General features: G+C 34.7%; 1 protein-coding gene across 1 annotated transcript; it reads right to left on the minus strand.

Annotated features, from left to right (window-relative positions):
* Positions 1-15,507: 15,507 nt before the first annotated feature.
* Positions 15,508-17,913, minus strand: LOC140892389 (uncharacterized). Its single transcript, XM_073301251.1, has 3 exons — positions 17,599-17,913; positions 16,289-16,398; positions 15,508-16,048 (listed from the first exon to the last, which is right to left on the minus strand). Exons 1-3 carry the CDS (start codon positions 17,786-17,788, stop codon positions 15,755-15,757), a joined length of 594 nt encoding a protein of 197 aa, XP_073157352.1. The 5' UTR covers positions 17,789-17,913; the 3' UTR covers positions 15,508-15,754.
* Positions 17,914-20,797: the final 2,884 nt, after the last annotated feature.

The raw sequence follows: 20,797 nt of genomic DNA on the forward strand, positions 1-20,797 counted from the left end.
GAAAGTAAGGATGTAGTTTTCTTGCTGCAGTTACCAAAGTCAGTGCCAGTTTCTCGATCTTTGTATATCTTAATTCTGCTCCATGTAAAGTTCGGCTGATATAGTACACTGGTTTGTGCTCACGTCCTACTTCAGATACCAATACTGCACTTACCGCCTCCGCAGATATTGCTAGATAAATCAGCAGGGTGTCACCCTCCTTTGGTTTTACCAACAACGGCGGAGAGGTCAGATGTCTTTTCAACTCGTCAAATGCTTGCTGACATTCTTCTGTCCATCGAAAAACTTTTCCACTCCTCAACAGTTTGAAGAATGGTAACCCCTTGTCTGCAGATCTTGAAATAAACCGGTTGAGGGCGGCCAAATGTCCTGTTAATTCCTGGATGTCTTTCACACTTTTTGGAGGATTCATGTTCAAAATTGCTTTACTTTTTTCAGGGTTGGCTTCTATTCTTCGTTCTGACACCATCTAACCAAGGAATTTGCCTCCTCGTACGCCAAAAGTGCATTTGTCCGGATTGAGCTTCATCATGTATCTTCTGAGTATACTGAAGCATTCCCCAAGATCTTTCAAGTGATTATATGCTTGGGTACTTTTGACGAGCATGTCGTCTATATAAACTTCCATGTTATGTCCGATCAAGCGTTCGAACATGGTATTTACCAGACGTTGATAGGTAGCTCCAGCATTCTTTAGCCCAAACGGCATAACATCATAGCAATAAATCCCCCTATCGGTGATGAAACTTGCTTTTTCGGGCATGCTTTATTGAGATCAGTGAAATCTATATACAAACGCCATTTTCCTCCAGGTTTTGGTACTAAGACAACATTTGCAAGCCAATCTGGGTATGTAACTGGCCTGATGTATCTTGCTGCTAAGAGTTTTTCCACTTCAGCGGCTATATGTCGATTTTTCTCTGGGCCAAATGCTCTTTTCTTTTGCTTCACCGGTATCATTTTCGGATCAACGCGGAGGTGATGGAGCGCATATTCATTGGGTATTCCGGGCAAAGGCTCATCACCCAAGCAAACACGTCCAAATTGCGACCAAGGAAATTTTTCAACTTCTCTTCCAGCTCAGGAGGTAATTCGGTCCCGATCTTTAGGGTTTTCTTGGGATCAGCTGGAATGATTGCCACATATTTCAGAGTTTCGGTTGCTGTTATTCTCTCTTTGCTCTGGGCTTCTTCATCCACCAAATGTATTCCGTTTTCACGTAAAAATTTTCCAGGTTTCGGTGCTCTTTCCTCACTAGAAACTTGTCTTTTACAATTTCCTTATGAACCCCGCAATGTCACCGCATGACATTCTCTGGCTAGATGATGGTCACCAATGGCTTCTCCTACTCCTCCTGGAGTCGGAAACTTCAGCTTCATATGATATGTCGATTCGATGGCTTGGAATATATTGAGACTTGGTCGTCCCAATATCACATTGTACGCAGATGAAGCTTTTACTACAAGGAATTTCACCATCTTAGTAGACCGTTTGGGGTAAGAAACTAAGGAAAGAGGAAGCGTTACTTCTCCCTAAGTTTCAACTATTTTTTCGGAAAATCCGACTACTGGAATGTTGATTGGAGTTAACTGTGCATTACTAATACCCAACTTCACGAATGCATCATGAAAAATTATGTCGGCCGAACTTCCTGAATCCACTAGAATTTTCTTTACCCAAAAATTGGAGATTGTGATTGAGATGATTAAAGCATCATTATGTGTGCCCCGAGGGTTCTCCAAATCTTTGTCACTGAATGCTAATCCATCTTGGATGGTTCCAATTTCATATATCGACAAGGATGTGGGGCTAGATAAATTGTTGGTTCCTTTTGCTGCCCGTAGAAGGGCTTTTCTTGCATTGTTTGAGTCGCCAAAACAGGCCCCCCAGTGATTACGGCGATTACCCCTCCCGAGGGCAAATTTTCATCAACTCGTTCATGTTGTTTCCCAGTTTCATCATGGAGCTTTTGATAGTCACGTTTTGGTTGTTCGTCCCGACGTCTGTCATCTCGCTTTTCACCACGGAATTTGTTTACAAAATTTCCCAAATGCCCGCGTTTTATGAGTTTTTCAATTTCTGCTCGCAAACTGAAGCAATCTTCTGTAGTATGACCTTTATCTTTATGAAAATGGCAGTACTTGTCCGAACGCTGGCGCTTTGGGTTATTTTGCATTGGACGAGGGGGACGCAACAACCCTTGTTTTTCAGCCACTACCAGTATATCGATCAGACGTGCATTGAGGGGTGTATTTTGGAGGCGGGGGCTCTGTGCTGTTCGCTTCTCGTCTCGCTTTCTAATATCTGATTTATCTTCTTCTCTCTTTCTTTTATTCAAGTAGTGTGGCTCTACATATTCTTCAACCCGTATGTATTTCTCAGCTCTTTCCAATAATTCCTCTAAGTTTTTGGGTGGCCTTCCCGCTATTGATTCTTTGAACTTCCGATGGCGCAAGTTTTGTTGCATTATTCCAGCTGAAAAATCATGGTTCACGTGTAAGATTTCGTGCACCGCATGAGTAAATCGTCGAACATAGTCCCTCAAACATTCTCCTTCTTTTTGAATGACTGTGAACAAATATGCTGCTGTTTTTGGGTATTTTTTGTTAATTGAGAATTGCTGGATGAAGCAGTCAGTAAGTTGCTCCAAATTGGCAATAGATCCAGAGGGTAACTTATTGAACCATGTGAGTGCTCTTCCAGATAATGTTGTTCGGAAAATTTTACAGTATGCAGCATCTGTGATATCATACAAATCCGCTTTCACGTAAAATTTGTCAATATGGTCTTGGGGGTCACTCGTTCCATCGAACTCAGGTAAGCTGGTGATTTTGACTCCCTTTGGTAATGCTTCAGATAATATGTCATCAGTGAAGGGGCTTCGACATGATGGCAAAATTACGGACATATTCTCCAGTTACATGTGTGCGAGATCCATCCTTCCGAGCTGGATTAGTGATCTTGTTTTCGCCAGAAGTGTCATGAACTGTGTGAACACTTGCTTCACCGTCTTTCTGAGTAGTATTTTTCTTGGTCCCCCCTTGATCTTTATCATTCACTTTAGACTTATCTTTATTTGGGTCTCCGTTATTAGGGTCAAGAGATGACGAGCCTTCAGTCTGAGCCTTTTTCTTGCTGCTTTTGCGCTTGCGCGTTTCTAGGTACTGAGCAACTGCATCTTTTGCTACGAGTGCTGTTGTGTTTTCCATTAGCGCAGTCAAGTCTTCACGGGTGAGAGTAATACTCGGCGGTGCATTTCTATTGTTATTATTTCCTTGAGACATTTTTGAAGTAATATGTGTTCTCAATGACGTAGTGAACGGTTTCCCACAGACGGCGCCAAGCTGATGTAGCCAAAAATCACTTGTACTCGATACGTTGCTTCCGCAAAGTCCGGAGTATGAATAAATCCTTGCACGTTCCCATGGGAGATCTTCAGTGGGTTGTTCCTACGTCACAAAATAAAGTCCGAGGAGCCGGGAGGGTTCCCGGCAAAGACACTCCGACGCTCAAGTTAGTTATTACTCAAGGAATAATAATCGAGAGTAAGCGTTATAGTGCTAAATAAAATGTGTACCTTAATAATGAGGTGACTTGAGCTATTTATAGATATTCGAAGAGTTTCACGGGCTTGAGCCTCTTATGGGATTTTGTAGAATTCAAGGTCTGTTTGAATTAAATATATATAATATTTAAATAATCTTGAGCTTCAAAAATATTTGGAGTGTACCTTCATGATTGGGCTCAGGCCCAGTTAAATTTTCAGGTGTAACATATCACTCCCATAATTATATTTTGTTTATATGAAACTTTCCTCAAATATTATTAAATATATTCGTTTTCATATTATGGTTGAGTATATATAATTAATATCCTCCTCCTCCCGATGACCGACACATGAAACTTGAGCTACATTTCGAAATATTAAAATTACACACAAAATGTAACTTTTGATAACACGACAATGACTTTATCATATACATTATCTTGAGTTTTTAGACAATTTTACTAACTGATTTGGTGTTTTGGTTACACTAGCTAGTACTTATACTCCACAATTGTTATAGATAAACAAAATTGAGAAAAAAACTATTGCTTCCCCACCCCAACCGGAAACCTATGGTAAATGGAGAAATGACCAAAAATAAGGGGAAAAAAATACTCCTCCCTCTCCTTCACACACTGTAGTTATTAATTATTAGGGGACATATATACCTAACTCCAACTATTCAACATCACACAAATATATTTTTAGCTAACAAGTTTTGGCACCGACTAATGCATGTATGTAATATGTTAAATCTCAATATAAAATATAATTTCATTCAAAAAAAAATTCATATAATGTCTAGTTATCTATAATTTTTTTTATTTTTTTGAACTTTTCATTCTTAATTATTATATATCTTATTATTTTTAGATATCAAAAAATGATTTGGTAAAAAAATCCAAATGTTAAAGGTGGTGTTTTAGAAAGGATACATAAAATACACCAAGAGATTCATGCAATTATTACGTTGTGCTTTTCCTTAATAAAACATACATATATGATCATATATTATGTATAAATGTTATATATATATATATATATATATATATATATATTCGCTTTTATTGTAATGTTTTTGAAATACTAAATATTCTCTTTTACTTAAAAAAAAAGGGTGACCCCCACCCCCAAGGGCCTCACACAGAGCCGCCCCAAGCCCCGGCGTGAAGGGAGGTAAATCAGGGTTATGCCTGGCCAGATAAGTACCCAAGGAGAGGAAGGCTCGCAAGCGCGATAAACAAGGCCAAATACACCTTTTATGGGATTTGAACACTCGTCACCTTCTTTTTCACCAAGACCTTTGCCAGTCCAGCTGTGCCTCTGGGGGCTAAATATTCTCTTTTACTAGTATATATGTGGTACGTAGTTCATGATAATTATTTTAATTATTGTTGTTATAATCAGACCAATTAATCATTGTAAATAGTTACGATAATTATTTAAATTTACACAAAACCAGGCCCAACAGAAAAAAGTCAATAATTAATTAGTCTAATTATAAACAAGTCAATAATTAAAATAATAATGAACTAACGTACCACATACTGCTTTATATATTCTTTGAAAAGCAATGATGATTTAATTAGGAGCTCGTGTTCTTGGGGAGATAATAAATCCAAAAAGTTTGGAAAAATAAAACAAGCTGGACGTGTGTTTATTAATTTACAAAAATAATGAAAATTCATCTAATATATATATAGATAGATCAGATCCACTGCACCTAGGGTGCAGGAAATTTTTGTGCGACCACTAAAACCCGATATTGGGTTTTAGTGGTTTTTGTTTTTTTTTTTTGCACCACTAAAACCCACCACCGGGTTTTAGTGATCGCACACAGTTTTCGTGCACCCTAGGATGCAGGGGATCAAAATTATATATATATATATATATATATATATATATATATATATATATACAGTTTTTTTATGCTGCCCACTTTCTGTATCCACCACCATGCTCACGTATGAGGTGACACTCATCCATTTGATGAACCATTTGTATATGATTCATCTCATCCATTGAATGATTGTCACCTCATAGATGGACATGAAGATGTACACAGAAGGTGAATAACATAGCATAATTTATATATATATATATATATATATATATATATATATAAAACAGGCATTTATGAATTTGTTTGTGCATATAATTGCTTTGATTATTTTTATTTAGTGAATTTTTATGTTTATTTCATATATCATGTAGATGGTGAGATAGGATAACTCGAAAACAAATATTATTTTTATAACAGGCATTTATGAATTTGTTTGTGCATATAATTGCTTTGATTATTTTTATTTAGTGAATTTTTATGCATTATATATATATATATATACATATATATATTCATAAAAAAATTTTACCAAATTATTTTTAACATATTATATTAAAACACAAAGATACACAAAAAGTAAATTCAATTCGGTTACCAATCCTCATGAAGCTGCAACGTTATAGGTTCGTCATGGGGAAGGATCTGCTGTTTAGGGTTCTTGTACACAATGTATAAAATTATCTGGGCAATTCCTGTTGAATCTCACAGCAGAAACAAGAACAGAGAAATAACCAAACTCACAAATATAACAGCATAACAAGAAACAAGCTATCAACTCAGAAAATCAACACGAACACAGGGAATTACTTGGTTCGGATTATAACAAATCCTACATCCAAGGTTCTGGATTTTCATCCAAATGAATTCACTAATACTCAATCAAAGATCTCGTCCTTTACAACCCCAAATCACATGAATCAAGAGCTACACCAGAAACTCAATTGATATACACAAGAACAAGAAGAATACAGGGATAATCGATGTTCCAGCTCCTTCAAGATGCTCCTCGACTTTCTATCTCCAAGATCAGGAGATTTCCCTTATCTGTTCTTCGAATAAATGATTAGGCGGAAAAACGATGATCCTCTCTCGTGGCTAGCTCTCTCTGATTGTTTTTAATCTTCCTTGTTGCAGTTCGTCCCCTTAATTCTGTTTTGAGCTAAGTTAACGATATCAACTAACTGAGAGTTAATCCAAGCCATTGGATCAAGACTTAACTCCAAGACCAATCTTGACCCTCCATTGCAACTAATTGCAAAGTCAATCATAAAGTCTTCACAAATCTCCACCTTTGACTGAATTTGTTGAATCAAGTGAATCCATCTGAGTTCCTCTTAAAGTAAAGCTTTGATTAATCCAGTAGCTTGAGCATACCCAATGATTGATTGAGTTTGCTCAATGGTATTACTTTCGTCAGCATATCTGCAGGATTGATCATCGTATCAATCTTCTGAATCTTTACTAAGCCTCTAGATATGATGTCTCTCACAAAATGCAATCGAACATCTATGTGTTTTGTCCTTTCATGAAAAACAGAATTCTTGGACAGATGTATCGCACTTTGTGAATCACAAAATACTGTTACATTTTCCTGCTCAAAACCTAATTCAGAAATGAATCCACCAATCCAAAGACTTTCTTTCACTGCTTCAGTCAAGCTAATGTATTCAGCTTCTGTTGTTGATAAAGCAACAACACTTTGTAAGTGTGATTTCCAGCTTACTACATTACCACCAACTGTGAATACATATCCTGAAATCGATCTCCTTTTGTCAAGATCAGCCGCGTAATCTGAGTCACAATAACCAGTAACTTCACATATATTTGCAGTGGTCTTTGAGTATTTTAACTTCAGCTTTGTAGTTCCTTTCAAGTATCTCATAAGCCACTTAACTGCCTGCCAATGCTCTCGAGTTGGTCCACTCATGAATCTATTTACAAGTCCTAGAGCATATGTGATATCTGGTCTTGTTGAGACCATCATATACATAATACTCCCTACTGCATTAGAGTAAGGAATATTCTTCATATGAACAGCTTCAAGCTCCTCTTGATCTTGCGTCACTGCCACTAACTTGAAGTGTGCTCCAATAGGTGTATTTACTGTCCTTGCATCAGTCATTTTAAAGAGATTTAAAACCTTGTTTATGTACCTCTCTTGCGACAAGAACAAAGTTTTCTGTTGTCTATTCCTCATAATCTCAACACCTAATATTTGTTTTGCTGCACCAAGATCTTTCATTTCAAATTCAGTATTGAGTTGCTGCTTTAAACTTTGAATTTCCCTAGGATCTTTACATGCTATGAGCATATCATCTACATAGATCAATAGATAGATGTATGACTGATTTTGAAGTTTCTTGAGATACACACAGCTATCATACTTTGATCTATAATATCCTAGTTGTAGCATAAAATCATCAAACCGTTTATACCACTGCCTAGGAGATTGTTTAAGGCCATAGAGAGATTTCTGTAACAAGCATACTTTTCCAGATTGATGTCTAACTTCAAAACCTTTTGGTTGAGACATCAGAATCTGTTCTTCAAGATTTCCGTGTAGGAATGCTGTTTTAACATCTAATTGCTCTAGTTCAAGGTTTTGTATTGCAGTGATAGCAAGTAGAATTCTGATAGAAGAATGCTTAACCACAGGAGAGAACACTTCATGATAATCGATCCCTTCCACTTGTGAAAAACCTTTAGCAACTAATCTGGCCTTAAACCTTGGTTCTTCAACTCCTGGAACTCCTGGTTTCCTTTTGTATATCCATTTACAACCAATCACCCTTTTATCTTTAGGCTTATCAACCAATACCCAAGTGTTGTTCTTGATTAAAGACTTGAACTCATCTTGCATAGCCCTTAGCCACAATGCACTGTCCCTACAGTGCATAGCTTCTGTATAGGTGGTTGGCTCTTCCAGATCCACCAATTCAGCCACATTAAGAGCAAAGGCTGTAAATTCAGAAGATGCAAATCTTGATGGCAGCTTTATTTCTCTTCTGACTCTGTCCCTTGCTAGTTTATAATCTTCCAGATTATGATCTTGATCCTTATCATCACCTTGTGGATCTCTGTTTTCTGTTAAAACATGATATTCTTGATTTTCCATGTGACTGATATCATAAGAATCCTCAGATTGTTGGTGATTAGCTCCACCTTCATCCTTATTCTGAGTATTGCTGTATGAGTGAACCTGATCAGTTTCCTGTAAAGCCTGCTCACCTTGTTTAGAGCTGGCTGCTGCTGGGACATCTTTGTTAGCATAAAAGACAGACTCATTAAATACCACATCCCTACTGATTATGCACTTTTGCTCATCTAAAAGCCAGATTTTGTATCCTTTTACACCAGTAGGATATCCTAAAAAAATACCCTTCTTAGCTCTAGGACTTAACTTTCCCTGATTAGCATGAATATACACAACACAACCAAAAATCCTTAAATGCTTATAATTTGGTTTCAATTTAGACCACTTGTTTTCAGGCACCATAAATTCAATGGCAGATGAGGGTGACAGATTTATCAAATAACAAGCAGTAGAGGCTGCCTCTGCCCAGAATTTTGGTGGCAAACCACTTTCACTAAGCATGCACCTTACTTTGTTCATTATTGATCTATTCATGCGCTCTGCTACTCCGTTTTGTTGTGGTGTGTAGGTACAAGTCCTATGCCTAGCAATACCATTTTTAACACAATATTCATCAAACTCATGATTACAAAACTCTAAACCATTATCAGTTCTCAAGATCTTTATTTTATTTCCAGATTGGTTTTCAACTAAGGTTTTCCAATCTACAAACTTAGCAAAAGCTTGATCTTTTGTTTTTAGGAAATAAAGCCAAACTTTCCTAGAGAAATCATCAATAAAGGAAATAAAATACTGAGATTTTGATAGTGATAGAGGTACCTGTGGAGAGCCCCAAAGATCAGCATGTATATAATCCAGAGGTAGTTTCGTATTATGAGAAGCTGTGTTAAAGCTCAATCTATGAGTTTTCCCAAGGACACAATTTTCACAGAAGTCCAAAGCAGTGATCTGTTTTTGATCCAGGAATCCTTGTTTAATGAGTTCTTGTAGTCCTTTCAAACTCATATGGCCAAGTCTTTGATGCCAAAGGTGTGTATGATTCTTGTCAGTTGTAGTAACATTGATTTCTGATGTCAAAGTAGTTCCTTGAAGAATATACAATCCATGCCTTAGAATGACCTTCATAATAACCAGTTATCCTTTTACCACTTTAAGAGTGCCACTTTGTGCTTTATAACTCAGCCCCTTTTGATCTAAGGTACCCAAAGAGATCATATTTCTCTTCAAGTCTGGAATATATCTTACATCTGTTAAGATCTTGATGGAACCATCCCACATTCTCAGCTTAATAGAACCAGTCCCTTGAATTTTACAGGATTGATTATTCCCAAGAAGTACATATCCTGAATCTGCTCCTTGAAATTCAGTGAACCAGTCTTTCCTTGGAGACATGTGATAAGAACATCCAGAGTCCAATATCCATTCTTCCTTAGGATCTTCAGTGGAGATGGTTAAGACCTCAGCTTCTTCATATCCTTCAAGGATATTTGCAGCATCTGTAACAGGAAGATTCTCCTGTCCTTGATTCAACTTTCTTAAAGGGCAGAACCTCCTAATATGGCCCTCTTTCTTACAGGACCAGCATGTTCTCTTTGGTCTTGACTTAGATCTAGACTTTGATCTCCATCTACTTGCTGATCCTTTTTTTTCAAGTGACCTACCTCTTATGTTCAAACCTTCTCCAGTAGATTTATAAGGCTTGCCATTAGCCTTCAAATCTAGTTCCTTGGAATAAGCAGCTCCTGTTACTTCTTCAAGAGTTAGAGTTTCTTTGCCATACTTCAAAGTATCTCTAAGATGATCATAGGCCTTCGGCAGAGAATTAAGTAAGAAAATAGCTTGATCTTTTTCATCAATTTTCACATCCATGTTCTCAAGATCTGATAACAGTTTTGTGAACTCATCAACATTCTCATCAATCGACTTATTTTCATCCATCTTATAACTGTAGAACTTCTGCTTTAGATAGATTCTATTAGGCAACGCTTTTGTCATGTATAATTGCTCTAATTTGAGCCACATATCAGCTGCCGTTTTCTCCCTTACCACCTTCCTGAGAATTTGGTCACTTAGGCTGAGAACAATTGTGTTTCTAGCCTTCTTTAATATTTCAAGCTTATTCTCGGTTGTGTCTGGAATCCTTGATTCTCCCTTCAGTGCTTCATCTAATCCTAAGTTTCTCAGGTGTGCCATCATCTTCTCCCTCCATAGATTAAAATCATTCTTTCCATCGAATTTCTCCACTTCAAACCTTGATGTGGGCATCGCTAACGAATATCCATGGCCAGTAGACATTCCTTAAAGATTGTTCACTCAAGAGATAAGAAAGAAAAGGGAATGACCGGACAATTCAGATTTTGAAGAAGAAGGAGATCACCTACTCAGAATCTTCCGCCCCAAGATCTTAATCTTGAGGCTCTGATACCACTTGTTGAATCTCACAGCAAAAACAAGAACAGAGAAATAACCAAACTCACAAATATAACAGCATAACAAGAAACAAGCTATCAACTCAGAAAATCAACACGAACACAGGGAATTACTTGGTTCGGATTATAACAAATCCTACATCCAAGGTTCTGGGTTTTCACCCAAATGAATTCACTAATACTCAATCAAAGATCTCGTCCTTTACAACCCCAAATCACATGAATCAAGAGCTACACCAGAAACTCAATTGATATACACAAGAACAAGAAGAATACAGGGATAATCGATGTTCCAGCTCCTTCAAGATGCTCCTCGACTTTCTATCTCCAAGATCAGGAGATTTCCCTTATCTGTTCTTCGAATAAATGATTAGGCGGAAAAACGATGATCCTCTCTCGTGGCTAGCTCTCTCTGATTGTTTTTAATCTTCCTTGTTGCAGTTCGTCCCCTTAATTCTGTTTTGAGCTAAGTTAACGATATCAACTAACTGAGAGTTAATCCAAGCCATTGGATCAAGACTTAACTCCAAGACCAATCTTGACCCTCCATTGCAATTAATTGCAAAGTCAATCATAAAGTCTTCACAATTCCGAACGTAAACCTTAAAAATGTTTCGTGCCTATTTACGAAATTATACAAAATATATAATATCAATATATATACTGTTAAAAGATTCCACAAATTACAGTGATTTATATATAATACACAATAAAAAATTTTCTTCACTTATACTGCAATGTAGTAATCCATGATGAAAAGACTCCAATCTACGACGCGCTTCAGACAACATATACGTGGATACAACGATCAATCTGAATGCCATTGTAATGAACACAAGGAGTAGTTTTGCGGAGAAAATCTTCAAAATTATATTTAAAAAATGAAATAAGTTTCAAGAATCTAATATCAAGAACTAGCTAGGGATGATGGAATATATATAAATATTACGTACTTTGGATTCTTTTATTTCATATATCATGTAGATGGTGAGATAGGATAACTCGAAAACAAATATTCGAAAAGTTGGGCTGCAATTCCACAAATAACATGCTAAGAGATTGATATATGTCACATAAATTCATTTCAAGAAACACGAAAAAAGATGATATATCGAATTAACAATGATTAAGTGTTTGATCGGTTTCTTACACCGGTGCGAGGTACACCAATAATGAAGCGAAGTCGCCCCAAAAAATCGATAAAAAAAAGTGATGAAGTTAGTATAAAATCTGTTTTAGACCCAACAACTTGCTAACCAAAAAAAAATTCAGGGATTGAAAAAAAATATCAAGAATGCCAAAACAGAAGGCCACCTCATGATAGGCAAAGAAAACTTCCATTCTTGGAGGTTTTCTTTCACTCTTAATCAATTTATATAGGCATGAATCTCAAATCATAAATTAATTTGAACACATCTCCCATCAAAAAATAAAGATCGGTAACTGCACCGTCAAAAAGCTACGTTTTCCCACATTTCATAAATCATCAAACAAAATAGAAAAAAAAAAAAAAAAGAAAAGAAACCAATCAAAATTTCCACAAGACTGACTAAAAATGTACTAAAACTAGCCTCAGATTAGCATTTTGGCACATTCACCAATCACCATAGTCACAACGACCCGCACGGGAAATAAAATAAAATATATAGGACAATGCATCATGAAATTACATAGAACTAACGCAACTTCTTTTGACTTCGGGAATCTTCAATGCATGTCACGCATTTGATTAATATATAGGACAAAGTTTACTCACATTGGGTTTTTTATTTTCCCACATTGAACAACTGTTTTTTGAGTGTAAAACATGTTCTGAGAGTTTGCTAACATTTGTCTCCACCTTCATCTATGTACATTAAGGCTAGACTTTTGCTATCTTTGGGTACACTGTTTGAAAAATTGGTACTGGTTTGGACCAAAGTGGTCTTCAGGTGTTGTGCAAAGCCAGAAACATTTGTAATAATTAATTTATTATATAATGTGTGTTTCCATGTGTGTGTGTGGTGTGAATGTGTGAAAATTTTACAAAATAATTGCCAACATTTACATCTCTTCTCATTCAGTATCAATCACATGGGCAGCAGAGTTGATGCCATTTTTTCCTTTTTTAGTCAAATTCTGAATTGAAAAAATGTAAATCATTGTACCCAAAGATTTTTTTCGTTGATGATTATTTTATGGCAATTTTCGTACTTGGTGAATTCCGACATTTTTTCATGTCGGAAAAAATAAACAGCTTCCATCGGTGGAAAGCTCTATAATTTGAGCTCCTCTGGCTATTCGATACACACATTTCATTGGTTTGTGCTTCCTTTTAACATATAACTTTAATAAATGGTATGGGTGTTTTGCAGAGCCAATACTGTTCTCTTTTTGACAAAAAAAAAAAAAGGGACTAAGCTAACGTGAAGTTTATTTATTTATTTTTATATGTAACTAATTTCTTCAACTGCAACATTAGCATTTTAGTTATCTTTTGGGTTTTTCATTCTAAATAAGAAAAGTTAAGCCGTGGATCTTTAGCATTCACTTGTTGACAATTGTTTTTTAAAAAGAAAGAGAATTTATTTCAAAAATAATTTAAGAGGGATATGGAAGTTGAGAGGAGAGTGGGGTTGTGGGAGTTTAAGGTAGAATAAAATTATATTATAATTTTTTTATGTCATACCAACATAAAATTCGGTTTTTAAACATTTTTCACCTCTTAATAAAACTAGTAAAAAATGCACATACTTTGTGCGTGTAGAAAAAGTTTTTTTTTTTTTTTAAAAAAAAAACAAATCATGGAGTTAGTGGAAAGTTTTTAGTAAAATAATGGTTAAAAAGGGTAATTTTGGAATAAATTATTTTGGTGTCCCTAAGGTAGTTATTCTAACCCACACATCTTTTATAATATAGATAATATAGAATAGATAAAAGATATGGTTGAAATTTTGACATCATTTTTTAAAAAAAAGAAAAACGACAATTTTATTCTCTCTCTTTTTTATCAAATTAGTTTGGGTAATGAGTAGAATAATTTTATTTAGATCAAAAGGGTTTATTTATTTATTTTTAGGTAACTTTTTTTAAAAAAATAATAAATAGCAGTAAAAATTACATGGGAAGAATTTAAACAGCATTACGGGTTCGATCCTCGTGTGGAACATATTTTCTGCTGAAATATTGTGGGGTATGCTTTAGGGGTTGGAAATGTTGATCTCTCCCTCAGGTCCCTTCTGCTCCTGCACATCACTCGATTTAACCCCAGAATGAGCAAATGAGTCTCTAAATCGTGTGGGATGAGGTCCCTTTCGAGGTCAACCATTTGAAAATTATTTATTTGTAGGCTACTTTAGTCTTCTTGCTGCTTCGGCATTCGGACATGGTACCTTAATGAAAATAAATAGTAGAACTCCTATGCGTTATTGAATATATTTAGTCTTCTTTTTACTGAATGAATAATGAAAATAATTCTAATTTTTATCTGACTACATTCCAATTAAGTACAAATCCAATAATTATTTATCAACATTTTGAGGACGTAACCTAGAAAAATAAAAATCAAATCTAAATTTTTTTAAATTAAGTATAAAGTTTGATTTGATATATATAACAACAGTGGAGCACCTTTTTTTTTTTCTTCTTCTTCTTCTTCTTTAATAAAAAAACGTGCTTTAATTTTATTATCTTATCTCCATTCTCTACAAACCAATATGCAAACAAACATCTAATGAAATCGAAACTGTTTTATATGCGTCCGAAGTTTTGATTTCGTCCCAAGTGTTATATTATCATTTTTTACCATGATAACGTATTTCATGATATTTAATTAGTTAAATAATTTAAGACCACTTTCTCCAAACATCAATATTTAATTTGGCTTTGGAAACAAATTTTATTTGAATCATAATAACCAAAAAATTTCCAACCATTCAAATGCCCATCATATACGCATATAGTGAGTTGCGTGCTGACACTGTAATATCCCATCACAATATAATTTCATTAATCTAGCATTGCTCACATGCATCTCTTACTTTGATGCTTAATACCCACCCTGCTTTGTTTATTGTACTTTCAAAAGCTCTTAACAAGGCTAATTATCTTCTTATTTATCACAGTAAAACGTGGATCGGACATAAACCTAGAGAGGGTTTCGGTCCAATTTGACAGTACAAACATGAAACTGAACAAATACACATATTTTCCTTGCAAACATTACTTTGGCGTTCAAATGTAGAAAGAAGGGTGACAGAATAAATAAAAAAGCAGTGAAATTTTTCGTGATTTGATTCTTGATTCTGACAATACATGAGACTTTTGGTATGTAATAATGTTCTGAAAGAAGCCAACAACGTTTTCGAATATATAAATACATAATTTGAAGAGGAGTAGTCACACTTCAGCTATATATGGTATTCGAGTTATTAATGTCGAATCAAACTTTGCACCAATTTGGGGACAATGAAATCTAATTAAGGTCCCCAAAAGTAATATAGACTTTATACTTAGACAGCAAGGCCAAATTTATGTCAGGCTTTGGGGAGCGAGAGCTTCAGGAAAAAGCCCAACTAGAATAAAAAGGATTATACCTCATAGCTACAAATAAAACCGACTAAAATCACTGGACACTTATTTACAATGAAAAATACATGACATTTTAGGAAAAAAAATTACATGCAAATGCTGGTTTATCAATTAGAAGCAAAATTCCCTTGTATTGAACACAAACTTTCCAGTGAAGGGATTCATCATTGTGGACAAAAAACATCATGTTTCAGCAATAAACTACAACACTTTTGACCGTCCAACCGAAAATAGAAAATACAACGAGTAAAACGGTTTTAAAAGTTCAAGCACTAACTTGTGGAACCTTGAATTGTTTCCAGAAGATGCTCGATTCGGTATTTCATTACAGGTTGACCTGACTTCGTTTTCTTATACATTTTCTCCTTCAGAACTCTTCTTCGTGCCTCAACTTGCTGTATCTCTCGCTTCTTTGCCTGAATAGCTGCTTCCCTGTCTGCCCTAGCTTTTTCGTCCTCTTCACGCTTCTTTTCACACAGTTGTTGAAGACTTCGTGTGCTATGAGTGTTTTTCTTGTTCTGTCGACTAACATGATCACGATCACCTCTCTCGGCTTCATTTCTTTTCTGTGAGGAAAAATTATAAATGCTGATGAGAACAAAGGGTCTACCAATTAAGTATGTTTGGGTCTGAGTAGTAAAATCAACGAAAATATAAAATGTTCTAGTTCACTTTCCCCTGAGGATTCTGCAGTTTATACTTCGCCACGGGATTACAGAAATCGAGGCAATCCTAATGGCTAATATCCCGAACACAAAACAGACTCCAAAGAGAAAAAGGGCAGGTACGTTAAACCAAATTTATACCTCATATGGTCTTATGGTGGCGGAAGGAATGTTCTCCTGCTCTAGATGCTTTAACGTCTTCTTGTATTTTCTCAAGTGTTTAGCATTCCTATAGAATTCTCTTTGTTTTTCTGATATATGAAAAGACAAAAGAAGAAATCAGAAAATCAAGATATTGCGACTAGCTAAGAATCAAGATATAATAGTTCAAAAAAAAAAAAAAGAATCAAGATATAATAATCTGATTATGACCTCTAATTTCTCAAGCATAAACTCCCAGTAATTGAAGAATCAAGACATGTCTACTGAAAGTTCAACAAATACACATATCATGAATCCACAAAAAATAGTACTTGAAGAAATGGAGATGTTCATATTTCATTGCTTCCAAAGTCTATTGGATTCAACGCTTCCCTCATGTAAACTAAAGAGACTTGCAAGTCATAGATATTATAAAACTACTTTTTTGTCCTAAAATCACTCTGTTGCCCATCTAAAGCTCAGATTATGTTTGGATTGATGGGTTTAATTTGGAGGGAATGATTTGAGTAATAAATTTCAAATAACAATCATCTTAGGTATATTTGAAATCCACCATTATTAATATACGGAATGCTTAATTTACTGTATCATGCATTTTGGAATTCATTTGAATTTTGTCCGACCAAACAAGTTAATGCATTCAAATCATATAAAAATTTCAAATCTATCAATTGAAGCACAATCTCACATAATTTGGTAGGCTGAGCTTCAGAACTTCATAGAAATACCTAACTTGCACATCACTCCCAACTTATTCTAAAAGAGTTGACCAACACAACTGTACCACATTCTAATTGTGTACAATACACACTGTCCATGATCTCACCTAATCATCGTGGATGCAATGATCGGATGCTTCCGTTCTAGATTCGGACCTGCTTTTAGGCCTCAGTACTTGGAAATGAGTTTCACTCGTACATACTTCAAACCAAACGTTGTTGCACAACAACTTGGTTAAGAGTCTTGGAATAATTTTATTCACTAAACCAGTCATCAACTCGAATTACCCCAGTTCCTAATTCAGATACTCACTGAACTAATAAAAAAGAAGAATCATAGCGCAAACAAATCTGCCCCCAAAAATGAGTTCAATATGCATCATTGATAAAATTTCAGCCACAATAGAAAAATCCATCAACCCGAGTAAACATCCGAGCACAATTCAGTTTGAGGACGCACTAGCACTAGCACTCGCACTCCATAGCTACCATGAAATTCACATAATATTGCTACAGTAAATAAGAAATTAACAAAGCCATAAAGGGAGAGAAAGAAGCGAAGCAGCATACTGATCAAGGAAGGATTATAGCTGCCGCTTCTAGTTTTAGCATTCGCGAATGATTCCAACGACAGACCACCTCCATTTCCACCCAATCTCTGCATATTCTTCCTCATCTTCTTGTTCTCTATCGATATATGAACGCCAAATTTCCTGCTTTTATTTTCATTGCGGTCCGAATTTCCTCCACCTTTTTTCATCGCGATGGCAAACCAGAGCTTAGTGCAATATAGATTCGAAACCCTAATTCAGACGACACTCCAAATACGGTTGATTAGCCACTCTTTATTTTCTGAATCGAGAATCCCCCAATTTTTCTAGGGCTTTTGATTAGGGCATACGAATAAATAATAATAACGACGGTTCCATTTTCTTTCGTAATTTTGTTTTTGGGCCTTCGGTCCAAACAGGCCCAATTACAATATTATTATTTTTATTATTATTATTATTATTATTATTAATAATAACTAACGTTTACCACATGCAATTCGTGTGTTTATTAAATTATCATATTAAAAAAAATTATTAATAAAATTTATTAATTTTTTTAAAAAAATAAGAAAATTATTTGAAGCAGGTAAACACATGTGGGTTAGTTTATGAAATTTGAAATTAAAATTTATTAAACGAGAAATATGAAATAATAGAAAAGTTGCATGAACTGCCCCATCCCCCAACTCAACACACACACACACAATGTATATAAAAAATTTTTTAAAAAAATAAGAAAATTATTTGAAGCAGGTAAACACATGTGGGTTAGTTTATGAAATTTGAAATTAAAATTTATTAAACGGGAAATATGAAATAATAGAAAAGTTGCATGAACTGCCCCATCCCCCAACTCAACACACACACACACAATGTATATAAAATTTTTTTTAAAAAAATAAGAAAATTATTTGAAGCAGGTAAACACATGTGGGTTAGTTTATGAAATTTGAAATTAAAATTTATTAAACGGGAAATATGAAATAATAGAAAAGTTGCATGAACTGCCCCATCCCCCAACTCAACACACACACACAATGTATATAAAAAGAATCTCTAAGAATAGAAACAAATAGACATCAATTGCCCCAAGTGGGTAATTTGGTGGAGTAAGTGAACTCCTAACCTGTCAAAAGTTCAATTCTCCATGACTCCATACCAACACTCTTGGACTAACCTGAAACATTATGTTTTTTGTCTACAATAATGAATCCCTTCACTGGAAATTTTATGTTCAATACAAGGGAATTTTGCTTCTAATTGATAAACCAGCATTTGCATGTAATTCTTTTTCCCCCTAAAATGTCATGTATTTTTCATCAAACTTGTAAATGAGTCTGCAGTGATTTTTATATAAGAACATTTCGCTTGCATTAAATTTAGGTCGTTGGATACCCAATGCTACGCTAATGGGATAGCATCGACACAATCGAATTTAGTCGGTTTTTTTTTTTTTTTTTTTGAGCCAGAAAAAAATTTAGTCGGTTTTATTTGTAGCTATGAAGTAGAATCAATTTTAATCTAGTTGCCCTTTTTTCCTGAAGCTCTCGCTCCCCAAAGCCTGACATAAATTTGGCCTTGCTGTCTAAGTATAAAGTCTATATTACTTTTGGGGCCCTTAATTAGATTTCATTGTCCCCAAATTGGTGCAAAGTTTGATTCGACATTAATAACTCGAATACCATATATAGCTGCAGTGCAGCTACTCCTCTTCAAACCATGTATTTATGGGTCATTCACCCCCTCTGCAAATGAATGGCCCGGATTGGCCAAACCATAATTTCCATCTGGGCCCCACATGAAAATTGTGGGGCCCGAATGGAAATTGGCCAATCCGGGCCATTCAAATACAGAGGGGTATTATCCTTTTGTAGGGTTGAAGGACTCATGTCTATATATATTCGAAAACAACATTTGCTTCTTTCAGAACATTATTACGGAAAATTCTATGCTAGTTCCCGTTTGCCAAAATCAATGGTCCCAAATGATGTGCAGATCAATCTGGACCATTGATCTGCCCTTGGGTAGCCAATCCTAAGAACAGCATAGACAGACCCCATTATTACATACCAAAAGCCTCATGTATTGTCAGAATCAAATAAGGAAAAATTTCACTGCTTTTTATTTATTCTGTCACCCTTCTTTCTACATTTGTACGCCAAAGTAATGTTTAGTGCAAGGAAAATATGTGTATATGTTCAATTTCATTTTTGTACGGTCAAACTAGACGCTCTATAGGTTTATGTCCAATCCACGTTTTACTGTGATAAATAAGATGATAATTATTAATTAGCCGTGTTAAGAGCATTTGAAAGTACAATAAACAAAGCAAGGTGTACTAGTCTAGAGCGTCAGTAGGAGATGCATGTGAGTAATACTAGATTAATGAAATCGAGAGCTTGTGATCAGTAGCACTTTTCAGCACAAAATTGTATTGTGATGTTTAGGGATGACAATTTTCCCCGCGGGTTTAGGTACTGGCAAAAAAAAATCGAAACAGGGCGGGTTTGGGGGAGTATTTTCGGGTATGGGTTCGAGTTCGAGGATTTTTAAAAATCCCCGAAATATATTGGGGTGGGTATGGGGATGTTATCCCCATCTCCGAACCCGCCCCGATAATAATAATAATAATAATAATAATAATAATAATAATAATAATAATAATACAAATATTATTTTAATTATAAAATTTTATTAAATCTAAAATATTATTAAAAAATTAAAATTAAAGTATTATTATTTCGTTAATATATTTTTTTATACATTATATATAATACATTCTTTTATGATAGCTTAGTTTTTTATAACATAAAAATATTATTTGAATCTCATTCATATTACATACACATATAAAGTATTTATATTAGTCTAAATATATATTATTTATTTTGATAAATTTAAAAACAATATATAATCTTAATAAATTTTTGATATATAGTATTTTTCTTTAAAATATTAATTTTTATTTATAGAAATATTTTGTATTTAAAATATTTTTATTAATTTTAAAAGTTAGTTTTATAATAAAAAATTTGACCCAAAATATTTTAGGTATTTTATTATAAAATTGAATAATAATTTTTATATTTTATATAATAAAATTTACTAATTCATATATATATATATATAAATAAATAAAATTTATTTATAATATAAATAAATAAATATATATATATATATATATATATATATATATTCGGGTATGTGTATGAGGATGA

The sequence above is a fragment of the Henckelia pumila genome, chromosome 3 (genome assembly GCF_033568475.1).
Source record: "Henckelia pumila isolate YLH828 chromosome 3, ASM3356847v2, whole genome shotgun sequence".
In the NCBI taxonomy this organism is placed as follows: Eukaryota; Viridiplantae; Streptophyta; class Magnoliopsida; order Lamiales; family Gesneriaceae; genus Henckelia; species Henckelia pumila.

Bases quoted from the DNA above. Each gene is read 5' to 3' on its own strand.
- LOC140892389 (XM_073301251.1), bottom strand. From the start codon at position 17,788: ATGAAAAAAGGTGGAGGAAATTCGGACCGCAATGAAAATAAAAGCAGG. The intron at 16,399-17,598 runs GTATGCTGCTTC...TTCATATATCAG, and splicing joins CTATAATCCTTCCTTGATCA to AAAAACAAAGAGAATTCTAT. The intron at 16,049-16,288 runs GTATAAATTTGG...TTTTCCTCACAG, and splicing joins CCACCATAAGACCATATGAG to AAAAGAAATGAAGCCGAGAG.